The sequence below is a fragment of the Lolium perenne genome, chromosome 2 (assembly GCF_019359855.2).
Source record: "Lolium perenne isolate Kyuss_39 chromosome 2, Kyuss_2.0, whole genome shotgun sequence".
Lineage (NCBI taxonomy): Eukaryota > Viridiplantae > Streptophyta > Magnoliopsida > Poales > Poaceae > Lolium > Lolium perenne.
This window is the reverse complement of record NC_067245.2, coordinates 115,078,246-115,091,039: the sequence shown is the minus strand read 5'-3', so window position 1 is coordinate 115,091,039 and position 12,794 is coordinate 115,078,246. Positions and strand designations below refer to the sequence as shown.

Genomic DNA, 12,794 nt, shown 5'->3' with positions numbered 1-12,794 from the left:
TTGCTTCCAGGGAACGCTCTATTTATAGAGGCGAGCAGGTGGTGCGGGGCAGTGTGGTGGTCGACATGGGCGCGGCGATTCTGGCGAGGTGTTGGGCTAGGCAACAGTGCGGCTGCGTTCTCCTCGTCCAGGCGAAGCCGTAGGTAGCAACGGCACGATCGGGCGGCGTCTGTGGGCGACGCATTGCTTCCGTGTCGTCGGGCGGCGCTCACGGGATTTTCTTCTCCGTCTCCGGCGGCGGCGGTCCAGGGTCTGGTCGTGAGCATGTCTGGCGGTGTCGTGGTGGCACGGCGATGCTCAACTCGTTGCAAGCGGGGCCTGGGCGAGTGCGAGGCGATGGGGCGGCACGTGTCCAGGGCGTGTCCACGCGCGACGCGAGCGACATCTGGCAGCGACCGTGGCACGCTTTCTCCGGCGAGTCTACGGCGGCTAGGGCGAGGCTGTCGGTGCTAGGAGGTGTAGGAGTGTGCGGTGGCGAGCTTTGGCAAGGTGGCCAGGGCTGAGGGAGAAGGGAGAGAGGGGGAGCTTGTCGGGGTGGTGACATGGCCGGCATGGCCATGTCCTAGCCTTGCTCTCCTCTCTCCTTAGGGTTTCTATTTGTCATTAAGGGTGAGAGGGGGCAGGGGAACCATTTAGAGTAGGTTGGGGTAGATTAGGGTTGAGGTAGATCACTATTTCAAATAGTGTCAAATAGTTCCATATTTGGAAATTGTGAATTTTGTCCAAATTTGATTGAATTCAAAAGGTGGCAAGATTTGAATTATAGTTTGGTTGAGTTGTATTTGACCAGAGATGATGGGAGGTGGTGGTGGAAAAGTGTAATTCAAGATTTGCAAAAATTGATTAGTGGGAGATTGTTCCACTTAATAAAAAGTTGCAACTTTGGATGAGCATAGCATTTGATCTAGAAAGAATTTGGCATGGTGATCTTTACAAAAAGTGTTCACCTTGATGTTGTCTTGGATGAGGTGCAAAGAGTTAGCAAGGTTTAGTTTGAAAATTTTGAATTGCAGGGGCTCAAAGTAGTGATCAGACTATAATTGGCAGATTTGACCAATATCATATGTGAGCCAAAATTGAATTTGAAAACCATTTGATTTGCATTTCTTTGATTCCAAAAGTTGTAATAAGTGTTTAGTAACATTATTCAACTAATGGTGAAGACCAAATTGGTCTAGGGTCAAAATTTATAAAAATGGCATAGAGCCATATTTGAGGGTTTTAGGGTTTTTCCTTTTATTTGATTTCTTTCTCTTTTTGATTTATTTGGTTGGTGATCTTCTCATGATCACATTAGGGTTTTAGAGTATAGCACATACACATAATAACAATCATCATGGCATATCAATCAAATGAACAAGTCCTATGCAGGGCACTATATGCAATTTAAAAAGTTTTTGTTGGTTTGCATTTTTGCTCTCTGGAATTCTTCTAACTTTCTTTTTATTGAAATTTGGGATGTTACACCTTGGACCCTGGCCGGTACCGAACCGGTACCGGGCCCGGTACTACCGCTTCCCAACTCTGTTTTTTCTTTTTCCTTTTCCTTCATCCTCCACTCACTTTGGGCCGCAGTAGCCAATCCGGCCCACCCCGTGCCGCGACTCCCTCTCCCGCACATGGGCCGCGCCATGCCTCCGGCCCAGCCAGGCAGCTCCCTCCAGCCCGCAGTGGGCCGCCATGCCCTTCACCCGTCCACAGCCCAGCGCCTGGCCCAGCTCGCTGCCACCCCACCTGGGCCGCTGCCGTCCCGCTTGCCCAGCTCGTCGCTGCCTCGCTGCCCACGCGGGAGAGCCACCGATCGTGGGGCTCGATCCCCTGGGGCGTTGACCCAAGCGCCGCTGCTGCTGGTTCGCTCGCTTTCCGCGCGCCTCGCCCGACCGCCTCGCACGCCGCGCCGCTCCCGCTCGCCCGCAACTGGCCCCACACGCGCTGCACGCCCGCTTGATTGCATGCTGCCACGCCTGCTGCTGCTTTGATCTGAATCGTGCTGCTGCCTGCTCTCTCTCTCTCTCGCGCGCGAGTTTGATTCAGATTCGTTTGAGATTTCAGCTCAAGCGGTAGTACCGCTTTGCACAGCGGTACTACCGGTTTTGGGCCGTTTTTCAGATCTGAGTTTTTGGGAAAAACGGTAGTACCGCTTTGCACAGCGGTAGTACCGCTTGGGGCGAATCTGACCATTTTCTCAGCCCCAACAGCTATATTTTGGAGCCCCTATTTATACCTCTCTTCCACCTCCGACCAAAACACTTCTTCCCCTCCATTCTCTCTCCTCCATTGTTGACCTTGAGTTGTTTCTTCCTCCTCTTGATCCCCCCACTATTTCTTGCATATTTTTGGGGAAAGGAGAGAGGAGATCTAGATCTAGAGCTTCACCAATTGAATCCCTCTCCAAGTGAGGGGATCTTGCTAGATCTAGATCTTGGAGTAATTTGGTGTTCCTCCTCTATTTTGTTCTTCCTCCCTTATTCCCCCAATAGCTTTTGTAACTTTGTTGGAATTTGGGAGAGAAGAACTTGGGCATCTTAGTGGTGTTCATAGCCATTGCATTAGGTGCATCGGTTTGGGTTCTCTCCGGGGTTTCGGGTTCGTAGAGGGCATGTTGACCTTAGTGGTGTTGTTGCCTTAGTGGCCTTGTTGCCTTTGTGGTGTTGTAGCCTTTGTGGCCTTGTCGTCTTTGTGGCGTGGTAACCTTTGTGGTGTTGTTGCCTTTGTGGAATGTGTTAGCCTTTGTGGTTTTGGAGCCGGTTGTGGCGTGTTGTAGCCTCTTGTGGCCTTGTACTTGAGAGCCTCCGTGTTGTGGAGTTGCCTCAAGCTTGATACTTGGGAGTTTGCCCAAGCTTGTACGGGTTCGGTGACCACCCTCAAGGGTCCCTTAGTGGATCGAGGCTTTCCCCCTTGGAGGAAAGGCTCGAGGAGAATACGGTGGCCCTAGTGGCTCATTGGAGTGCCTCGTGCCTCCACACCGCTCCAACGGAGACGTAGCACCCTTGGGTGTGAACTTCGGGATACATCATCGTCTCCTCGTGCACCGGTTACTTCTCAACCCGAGCTCCTTTACCTATGCGCTTTACATTGTGATATCTATCATGCTTGATGTGCTATACCTAGCTTGTTATCACCTTGTTGCTCATCATGCTAGCATAGGTTGTTGGTGCTCTTAGGCAAACCCCTTGTTGATAGGCTTTGAGCTAAACTAGTAAACACATGTGTAGTTTTATTCCGCCTAGTTTAGCTCTCAAGTAGAAGTTTTTATACACCGCCTATTCACCCCCCTCTAGGCGACGTCCTAGTACATTCAGCTAGTAGTGCCATCACCCCGTCCCCACCCCGCCTCATGCTGTGCCGACGGCACCCCTCCCTCCACCGACTTGCAATCGGCTATCGCCCATCGCCTCCCGCTTAACAGGAGCCCCTGCGTATTTTTTTGAGGTGAAGGCGGTCATATCCACCATCTAATTATATAGAAGAGAGTGGCCCGGTCAAAAGCCATACATTGTTTGATTTATGAGAAAAACTGATAGAAAAAAACACATGTGAGGAGACTCGTCCTCGAGGCAACGCAACCAACAAAGACAACAAACACACTACTCTAGCTGTCGGGCCGATGCGCGACTTGTGACGTTGCTCTTTGTGCGTAGGAAAAAGCAACCGGCCAGGGACGGGCCATGCGTGTGTGGTTCAAGAGACCCGACTTGGTATTTTTAGAAAACGCGTTGCTTACCGAAAAGTGTGTTTGGCACACGATCACGTTTCTTTTTTCTGTTTGTTTATATATACTTTTCAGATTTGAAAATTTTAAATTTTTTAAATTGTTCAAATTGAGAAAATGTTTAAATCATTCGATTTTGAGAAACACTCAACTCTGAAAACCGTTCAAACGCAAAAAATTGCTCAAATGTAAAAATATTCATATATAAAAAATTAAAAATTCAAAAAATTAAAAAATGTTCAAATCTAAAATACGATCATATTCAAAGATGTTGAAATTTCAAACCAAAGATAAAAAATCTGAAAATGTTCAAATTTTAATATATTTAAATTTGAGTAAAATTTGAAAATTCCAGATTTTAAAAAGAATCAGCTTTTAAAAAGTAGAACAAAAAAACAAATAAAATAAAAGGAGAGAGAATGTTGGGCTGGCCCGACAACACACCGGGGGGGTGTGCGGCGCCTGGTCATACCGGACCGCGGGCTCCTCTCCTCTCCTCTGGCAGCAAAGCGAAAGCATCACCACTCCTCCTCTCCCACGCGCCCGCCGTTACAGCCACACCACAAGTCAACCTTCCCAAGAGCAGTCAACTACACCTCCATGTGGGCCGCTGGTCGTGGTATGCGCACGACGGTGGTGCCACTGCCACCGACTGCCGGGCCCCACCTAGCGAAAGCCTTCATTTGCGGGACACGGACGCCGCCCGCCTGGTCTCTTCTCCCCTCCCCGGCACCGTACATCGCATCTCATCGCCACATCTCGGGTAAACTCTTCTAACCCACTACTACTACCACCCAAAATCCTAACGGAGACCGCCCCCGCTACCACCAAACCCTAGCCGCCGTGCCTGCCGGAGATGGACCAACCCACGCCGCCCCCGCGCCGCCCGCTCTTCGACCTCAACATCGCCATGGACGAGTTCGGGGAGGAGGAGGAGGAGGAGCCCCATGAGGTGCTCGAGGAAGAAGTACTAGTCGAGGAGGAGCAAGTGCTAGTCGAGGAGGAGGAGGAGGAGGAGGATCCCCAGGAGATGATCATGGAGGAGGACGAGGAAGACGCCATCGTCGAGAAGGAGGTCGTCGAGGTGGCGGGGGGAGGAGGGGAGGACGAGGGGAGGCGGAAGAGGAGCAAGGAGTACGAGGTCTTCGTCTTCGGCCTCCCGCGGGAGGCCACGGAGGACCAGGTCGCGGGGGCGCTCGCCGAGGCTGGCGAGGTCGACCAGGTGCGCCTCGTCCGGGATCCCGCTGACCCGAGACACAACAAGGGCTTCGCCTTCGTGCGCTTCAGAGAGGTCTGGCAGGCGAGGTGGGCCGCCAACGACCTACGCACCGCCATGGTATTCCCTACACCTACAACCACTACAGTCTCACTGCTTGCTACTAACTAGCTATGTGATGAAACCAACTGCTGCTCTATTTGTAAATGGCCCAGCACCTGCAAAAGCATAGCTTCTTAATTGTTTTCATTTTGTGGTTGCCAAAAGGTTCAAGGGCTGTTACTCAGCAACTCTCCTCATCGCCATGCTTTGCAAGGCTTATTAAGGACCTCTACAAACACCACCTGACCACACACACTTGTCATAATCCAACTAGCCGTAGCCGAGTTCAAGCAATACCTCTGAGACTCAATTTATACTATTTGGCTGCCTCGTCTCGTGCTAAACTTCTACAAGCATATGATTTCAGCAAGGTTTAGTTTACAACTAGTACGTCTACGTGGTAACGGCATATACCGTTAATCGTTTCCGTTACCTAAAAGTTGGCGCAATTTCCTTGTAGCTTTCACTACCCGACAAATTCGGTTACCCGGTAATTCCGGTTCGGTTATTACCCAACTCTGTGATAGTTATTATCAGCGCAAAACTTGGATAGTCCCTGCTGGGCCCACGTATTGATTAACGCAACATGAACCTGGTCTAGTTAAATTAACAATAACAGATTTCGCTAGTTAGGCTCCTAGCTGATTGCTGTTTTTAACCTCTCCATATCATGGCAAGAGTGATGCAACATGCCAACTGAAAACCAGTTGACATTAAATCTTAATAACATAAGCAACATATGATGCTCGGCTCCTAGGTGCCTACCTATCATTTTTACCACTCTTAATTGTCTTTCTTGGTAAATCACGCAGTATTTTATTGGACGGAACCAAACTCGTGGTGTTAATTATTATCACCACTCTTAATTGTCTTTCTTGGTAAATCACGCAGTATTTTATTGGACGGAACCAAACTCGTGGTGTTAATTATTATCACCTAGTTTAGCCTCGTTGCCTGTTTGGAAGAAACAAAGTCAGGATTGATTTCATTCAAAGTTTTAAAAGCCGGTAACCAACCTAGTAGTGATCAATGTCATATGGCCTAATCGCCCCGATTATGTGCCCTCACTGTACAAACACATGTTCCGTTCGTATGGCATAGTGCACATTTTGACTCATTACAAATCTTTTTTGCTTCCTCCTTTTGTTAGAGATTTAACTGTCTCACCTATAGTAGATAAGTGCCCAGTCCTGAGCTGGCTTTTCTAATTCAAGCTGATATTAATTGAAGAAAATGAATGATGATACTTGTATTGATATTTTTAAATGTTTTACTTTGAGGGTCCAATGATAGTCCAGATGTTTTAATTTAACATCTCTTTAGACCCAAGTCCAAGCTGTTTTCCTTATTATTACGTCGCTCATGTAACTCTGTCTCTGTCCAGTTTAAACAGTACTGTGACCATTTGCACATATCTTTGTTAATTGTTCTACTTCAAGGATCCAAATTTAGTGCACATGTTCTTATTAGCTCAGTTTAAATTTGAAGTCCAGGCTGCTGTGTATCTGCATTTCATGTTATAAAACTTCTCATGTGACCTGGCTAAATAGTGGATGGGTATTAAGAGTCGAAAGTAGATACGAAATAGTGGATTGTATATTCTTCTGATAACCCATGCCTTCCTAGTCCCAGAAACCACACCATCTAGTTATCTTGACTGCTAGTCAAAGTTCACAACGATTGGGCTAGATCTGACCACCATGGCATGAGATGAAGAACATCAACAGTGACTAACTCATGGCGTCCATCCTTGACTGCAAACATCCGCCATAGCGTTGGTTGTCCTGTCATGAAGATGTCATGATCAGGGACTTGTGTGGTTCAATTATCTCCATGATGCTGGAGGTAGGACTGTCCATGGAGGTGGATGGGAATCTGTGGCGGCAGGAGATTAAGACTCAAGCTAGCGTAGCAGTGAGAGAGGTTACTGGGAAGAGAGGACATTGAAGACTCAACAGGGGCGCAACCATGCATGGCACCAGATGGGCTCATACGAGCTTTGATTCAGGACTCGGGAGTACAAAGAGAATGGCAGGACTCTGAAATTAATGTGAGATGTTTATGCAGTTTCCAGTTCAGGAAACATGCAAGCATTTTTGGTGTTCCCAGACACGAGTTTGTCTGAAATAAAAAAATTCCATACATGATTTACTCATGGAAACCAGTTTAGATTTTTCGTGAAGTTTATGCATGGGGAAGCGATGTTGATTTCATGGTTTGCCATTTTTTTTATTTGGCGCACCCACCTGGAATAGATAAAAGGCTGAAACAGTTTATCCATGTGTTATGCCATCTCCAAACCAAGAGCGTCTGGCTAGAAGAAAGAGTGAGATACGTCTTAATTTGGTGTGTGATGATTGGATATAAATACAAGAATGGTTTGGAGGACATATTTACAAAGAAATGCTACAATGTTTCTCCTCTTGCCATGCAAGGTAAGTGATCAGGCCACTGATATGGAAAACATGGTGCATCATGTCCAGCTATACTGCCAGCCATGCTCTCAGCAATCTTCAAGGTGTCATTTGATTCTTGTGATAGGAAGAGAGTTGGTGCATCACGTCCAGATATACTGCCAGCCATACTCCCAGCAATCTTCAAGGTGTAATTTACTTCTAGTGCTATGTGGAGCCAGAATCGCAACACCCCATCCATGAGGGGCTTTAGAAGAAGTCTGCCTTGGTCACCACGCCACAGCTTGAAGATAATCTATCTGTCTGAGAGGGGTGTGACCAGCAGTAGACCCAGAGCAAAATATGGTCAGCAACGATGGTCAATATAGAGTCAGTGGGATGGTGGCAGGAGAGGTTCTGCAACTTGAACGGCAGCGGCCAGCATACCCAGCAATCCAGGACAACCAGGAAACAGAGTCTGCAGTTATGACAATAGTATGTTAGAGGTTGAGTCAATTAATTAATAGGTACAATCAGAACAGGAATTAGAGTTTGTAACGTAGATGGGTTAGTTTCCAAATTCCAAGTTTGTAACGTAGATGGGTTAGTCTTCGGGTCAAATCTTGGTAGCTCTGTATGAGGGAGGGCATTGAAATCTTTTGGTACAAGCAAGAACCAACTTATTCTCCGGCACTACTCTCTGCTCATTCCCTATGTCTTTCTAATCCCTTGCAGATGGCATAGTTGGCTATCTTCAGCACCGTAGTTATCATTGTCCGGTCGTGAATCAACATTTACAACTGTTTTGGCTTTTATTTCGATGACCGTTTTGACTTTTAGATCAGTTCAGTCGTTAAGTACTTCCCCTTCTTTTAGTATAATATGATATAGTCCGTTGTATGTCTACATCTGTTTGATCATGTACTGCAGCCCCATTTAAAACTTTAAGCTGTCAGGTTTTTAGGCTTGATTAGATGTTCTTTGATAGTATAGCAACTGCATTAGTCAAGCTGATTGTACTTTCTGATGCTTTATTCAATATAATGAAAATTCTTTGTAATGCTTCAGATGCATGTATTGAACACAAATTTTTTTTTTCACTAGCCAAATAGAGCAGTACATGATTATGATGACTAATTGTGGTTTTCAGATAAAGGGAAAAACTTGTGGAATATGCAAGAACAATGATAATGAGACCCTTCATCTGAGAAATATCTGCTTCGATTGGTCAAAAGATGACGTATGCTCTCTTCCTTAATTGATAATAGCATTTGTTGCAAGCACCTTGCTGTTTTGAGTAATAGTTGACCTGTTACAGTTAGCTGAGAAGCTGAAAACTTTTGAGTTGGAAAACCTCGAAGATATCAATTTAATTGAGAATCCGGATAGAAGGGGGAAAAATAGGGGCTATGCATTTCTAGACTTCAGCTCACATGTGGATGCGGTGGCTGGATTTCTTAAATTACAGAAGAAAGATTTGTATCTTGGTACTGATGTTAGAGCGCAGATATCATTTTCAAACACAATTTCACAAGATGATAAGATTATGGAAAAGGTACAACCACAAACGAGGCAGCTTTATCTTCTTTTGGATTATGTTACTTGGAGGTATTGCATTATCTCGTTTTCACCATTTAACACCACATATTTTCATTACGCAACATAGGTAAAGTCTGTTTTCTTGGATGGCTTACCACCTCATTGGGATGAAGACGACGTGAGGGAAAAGTTTGGAAAGTTTGGTGAAATTGATAGTATACAACTTGCTAGAAATATGTTTACGGCAAAACGTAAAGATTTTGGTTTCATCAGCTTTACTACAAGACAAGCGGCTTTAGATTGCATTGATATGGTCAATAAAGGTCGTTTTGGTGAAGGTAGCGCAAAGGTAACCACTCTACGTACTCTAATGTAGGGTCAACTTCTACTTTTGGCGTATTTGCTTCAGCTATGATTAATTATTACTTCAATATTATCAGGTTCGTATGAAGGCTACCTTACAAAGACCAAAACCTACTTTCAAAAAGCATTCATGGCAAGGTGATAGTCACATGTTGGGCGTCAGAAGAGGATTTATTGGCAAAAATTATGGTGATAGAGAGCCCCACCCGAACAGATTCAGGCATTTTAGTCCTGAAAGGCGTGCTTATTCAAATAATCATGCTCATAGCAACTACCGTCACCAACCTATGGTTGGCAGGTTGCCTCCTATGGCAGTTCATGATGGAGAAAGACCTGTTTCAGTGCGAGAATACAGGTCTTACTACAGAAGAGATTCTACAGTACCTGGTTGGTTTCCTTTGATCTGCACCAAATGAATTTGTTGCTCTTTCTTTCTTCCACAAGGTTGCTAAAAAGGGTCATTTTCAATGCTTGGTTGCAGACCCCGGCCATAAATATGGGAGGATGCACCCGGGAACCAGAACCCGGGATGGTTATGTTGAGAGTCGGTATGCTCATAAATATCCAAAACATAAGCATGCAGCATATGAAGCATCCATGCAAGGAGATGAATACAGCAGGAGTAAATATAGACATTCTTACGTGGAGAGGACACATAGCGAAACTTGCCCAGAATGCATTCGAGGTGATCATAACTCCAGTGCTTATCAGAATGGCCATTACTCCAGCGGTGACAAAGCTGGTAACCGCTATCAGAGTCAGAATGGTGAAGAATTTTCTGCAACCAGTGGATCTGAGAAGGCCTACTATAAGACAGTAAGCGCATAGTTTCCATTTCTTTTTTGTTTTATCTGCATCTTGATATTTTTTATGTTGATGTTGATTCTGTTTTTTAGGACCATGAGCTCGCGCCTTCAACTTCCCAAGTAGCATCTCAGCGCAAGGAACCCTATCGCGAGGTGGTATGTACTGTTTCATCTACGTATTTGATTTGGTGCTGGTTGATGCTAACTATTGGAAGCTTCTGTTTCTTAGGAACCTGAGTTGTTGCCTTCAAGTCCTCCTGCTATGTGTGATTGTAATGAATGCTACAAGGTAACTCCAGAAGCATATTAAATGTCCGTTATTATTTTTAATCATATCTTGGTTCTGATTCTTGATTTTTCTTTTTCTTTAGGAGCAAAAGTCAGCAGCCCCTTCAAGCTCTCAAAGTGAGATAGCTAGAACTCATTTAAATCCTCAAGTTCCTCCCCATCGCCGGATTGCTAAACCTTTTCATGACCAGCGGAGGTACGTTCATATGTTCCCACTGACCAATTGCTCCCCACTAACGCTTGGGATGTAAAATTATGTTTGGTCTTTCCAACAGCTTTGTTCCTGATGAGTATGATGAGGTGGAGTACACAATCAGGGAACGCAGAGGCCGATATTTATCTTCAAGAGATGAGTCTAGTACCCACCCCAGGAAATATCCTAGGCAAGGACGATGAGTCTCCAAAGCTGTCACATGATAGAAGAGCTCCTATAGTTCGCCTCTGTTATAGGATTTTATTTACATTGCATTAAGTTGCGATCTACCCGTGTGAATTGTAGATGTCTCTTTGATGCGGAATCGCACCGAAGGACAGAAGTATGGCATTCTGAGTTATGACAGATGTAACTCCCCAACATCACATTTTTTTGGCCTCTTGTTTCCATCATCATATAGGGGCGATGCTCTGATGCACACCAAATAGAAAACAGTTGTTTTACTGTGTGGGTGTTGTTTACTTTTCTTTATGGAAAACGATGTATGGGGAACCTCCGGATGCGACCTCCGGAGGCGCTGCCGTGGGATCAACTCTCATCAGCCGGTGTTTGCCACACGTCCTCCTATGTGACCACATATTTCTTATCCTCGTCTCCTTTTTCCTGTTTACCATGGGAGACACCAACTTTGCTTCCTCCCCCATGACTGTCGGCCTTGTTTCTTACTAGTCACCCCCTCTCCTGCCGGCCTCTCCCCTCTCTTGCCGATGCCGCTGTGCACCTATCTTGCCACCGTGTTGAGCTTTGTGTCGGCCTCCTTCGCACGAGACACCACCTGCACTTCGCTATTGGTCCCTCCTCGCCCTCAAGGACGATGTTCGGCGCCACAACACCCTCCCCCGCCCTCGTGGAGTGGTGACTCCTAGCAACTCCGCTGACGACGCGACGTCCTGAACCTCCCATGGCCTTGCTCGTGGCCTCCTCTACCTCTCATTGCCCCGCTCGTGGCCTACTCCTCCCAAGGCCGAGGTTGCTAACATCCATCTCGGTGAACACGCCTGACACCGCCATACTCCCCCTTCAACCTCCATCTCCGTCCAGTAACCTTCTCGTTGGGCCATCGGTGGGCAGAGGTGCTCCCAGGCGGAGGAGTTGCTGGTGCTACAAGCACCTCCATGCGCTGGCACCGCGCGTCTCCGGAAGTTTGCTGCCTTAGGCCGATGGCGTTACTACCGGCGAAGGCCAGTTTTGCTATCTTAGGCCTCCGGTGTTACTACCGGCGGAGGGCGGCTTTTTTGCTACCGGCAGAGGGCCTTCTTTGACACCTTAGGCGTCGGATGTTGTTGCTGCCTTGGGCGGATGGAGTTTCTGCAACCTTGGACCGCGCCTTTTCCGGCTTAAACATATCAATAATTTTTTGCTACATTTTTTTTTTGCGAATTTATCCATTTTTGCTACAACAGCACAATTTGTTTGCTATGAGCTCTCCGGCGAGGTCTCCGACGAGTCTTTGGTGGTGTGTCCAGTGATCTTACCATTTTTCTTTCATTTCATGGGTGAACCATTTTTCACTAAGTGAAGCAAAAGCGGCATTTTTTCGTTGCTACATAGAACGAAAAGAATACGTGTCGGGAAAATCAGATCCCGGGGGACGCCTAGTAGTGCCCTTTTGTTATCGGGCTTTTATCACTCCGCTGTACCTCAATTTTGCCACTGCTGTGTTACGACACTTGTCACTGCCTGTTAGTTTATATTCGGTTTTATCATGGAAAACTTCAAATGGAGGCTGAGCTACACGTAGCCCTTTATTTTCAAATACTTAGATTTTGTATTTCATAATTTTGAAAATCCGAATCGAAATTCTAGAGATAACCAATGATGTATACTACAATGGTGTATAATCTCTATACAAAGTACTTTATATTCTAGGCTGCACAAAAATAACAAATTCTGACAAATTTTATTATAGTGAACAGTACACATTTCAAGACTACTAATTTTGTCAGATTTTGTTAATTTCGTGTAGCCTCAAATACAAATCAGTTTGCATGGAGATTTTGCACCATTTGTAGCATACATTATTGGCTACCTCTAGAATATTGTTTCAGATTTTTTTGAAACTTCAAAATATGAATTTAAAGTCTTTAAAAATAGAGAGCTACATGTAGCTCGGCCTCCAAAAGTCCACACTCGTTTTGTCATTCCATATTGTCCATCCCTT

General features: G+C 45.9%; 1 protein-coding gene across 2 annotated transcripts; it reads left to right on the top strand.

Annotated features, from left to right (window-relative positions):
- The first annotated feature begins 4,480 nt into the window (after positions 1-4,480).
- LOC127333596 (uncharacterized) lies at positions 4,481-11,076 on the top strand. Of its 2 annotated transcripts, none has more exons than XM_051359973.2 (10): positions 4,481-5,048; positions 8,574-8,663; positions 8,742-8,978; positions 9,090-9,311; positions 9,403-9,712; positions 9,807-10,141; positions 10,222-10,284; positions 10,361-10,420; positions 10,503-10,615; positions 10,695-11,076. In XM_051359973.2, the coding sequence occupies exons 1-10, from the start codon at positions 4,569-4,571 to the stop codon at positions 10,813-10,815; spliced, it is 2,031 nt and encodes a 676-aa protein (XP_051215933.1). In that variant the 5' UTR covers positions 4,481-4,568; the 3' UTR covers positions 10,816-11,076. The 2 variants fall into 2 exon arrangements, with proteins under 2 accessions (XP_051215933.1, XP_051215931.1); XM_051359971.2 differs by having other exon boundaries at positions 10,222-10,287.
- Positions 11,077-12,794: the final 1,718 nt, after the last annotated feature.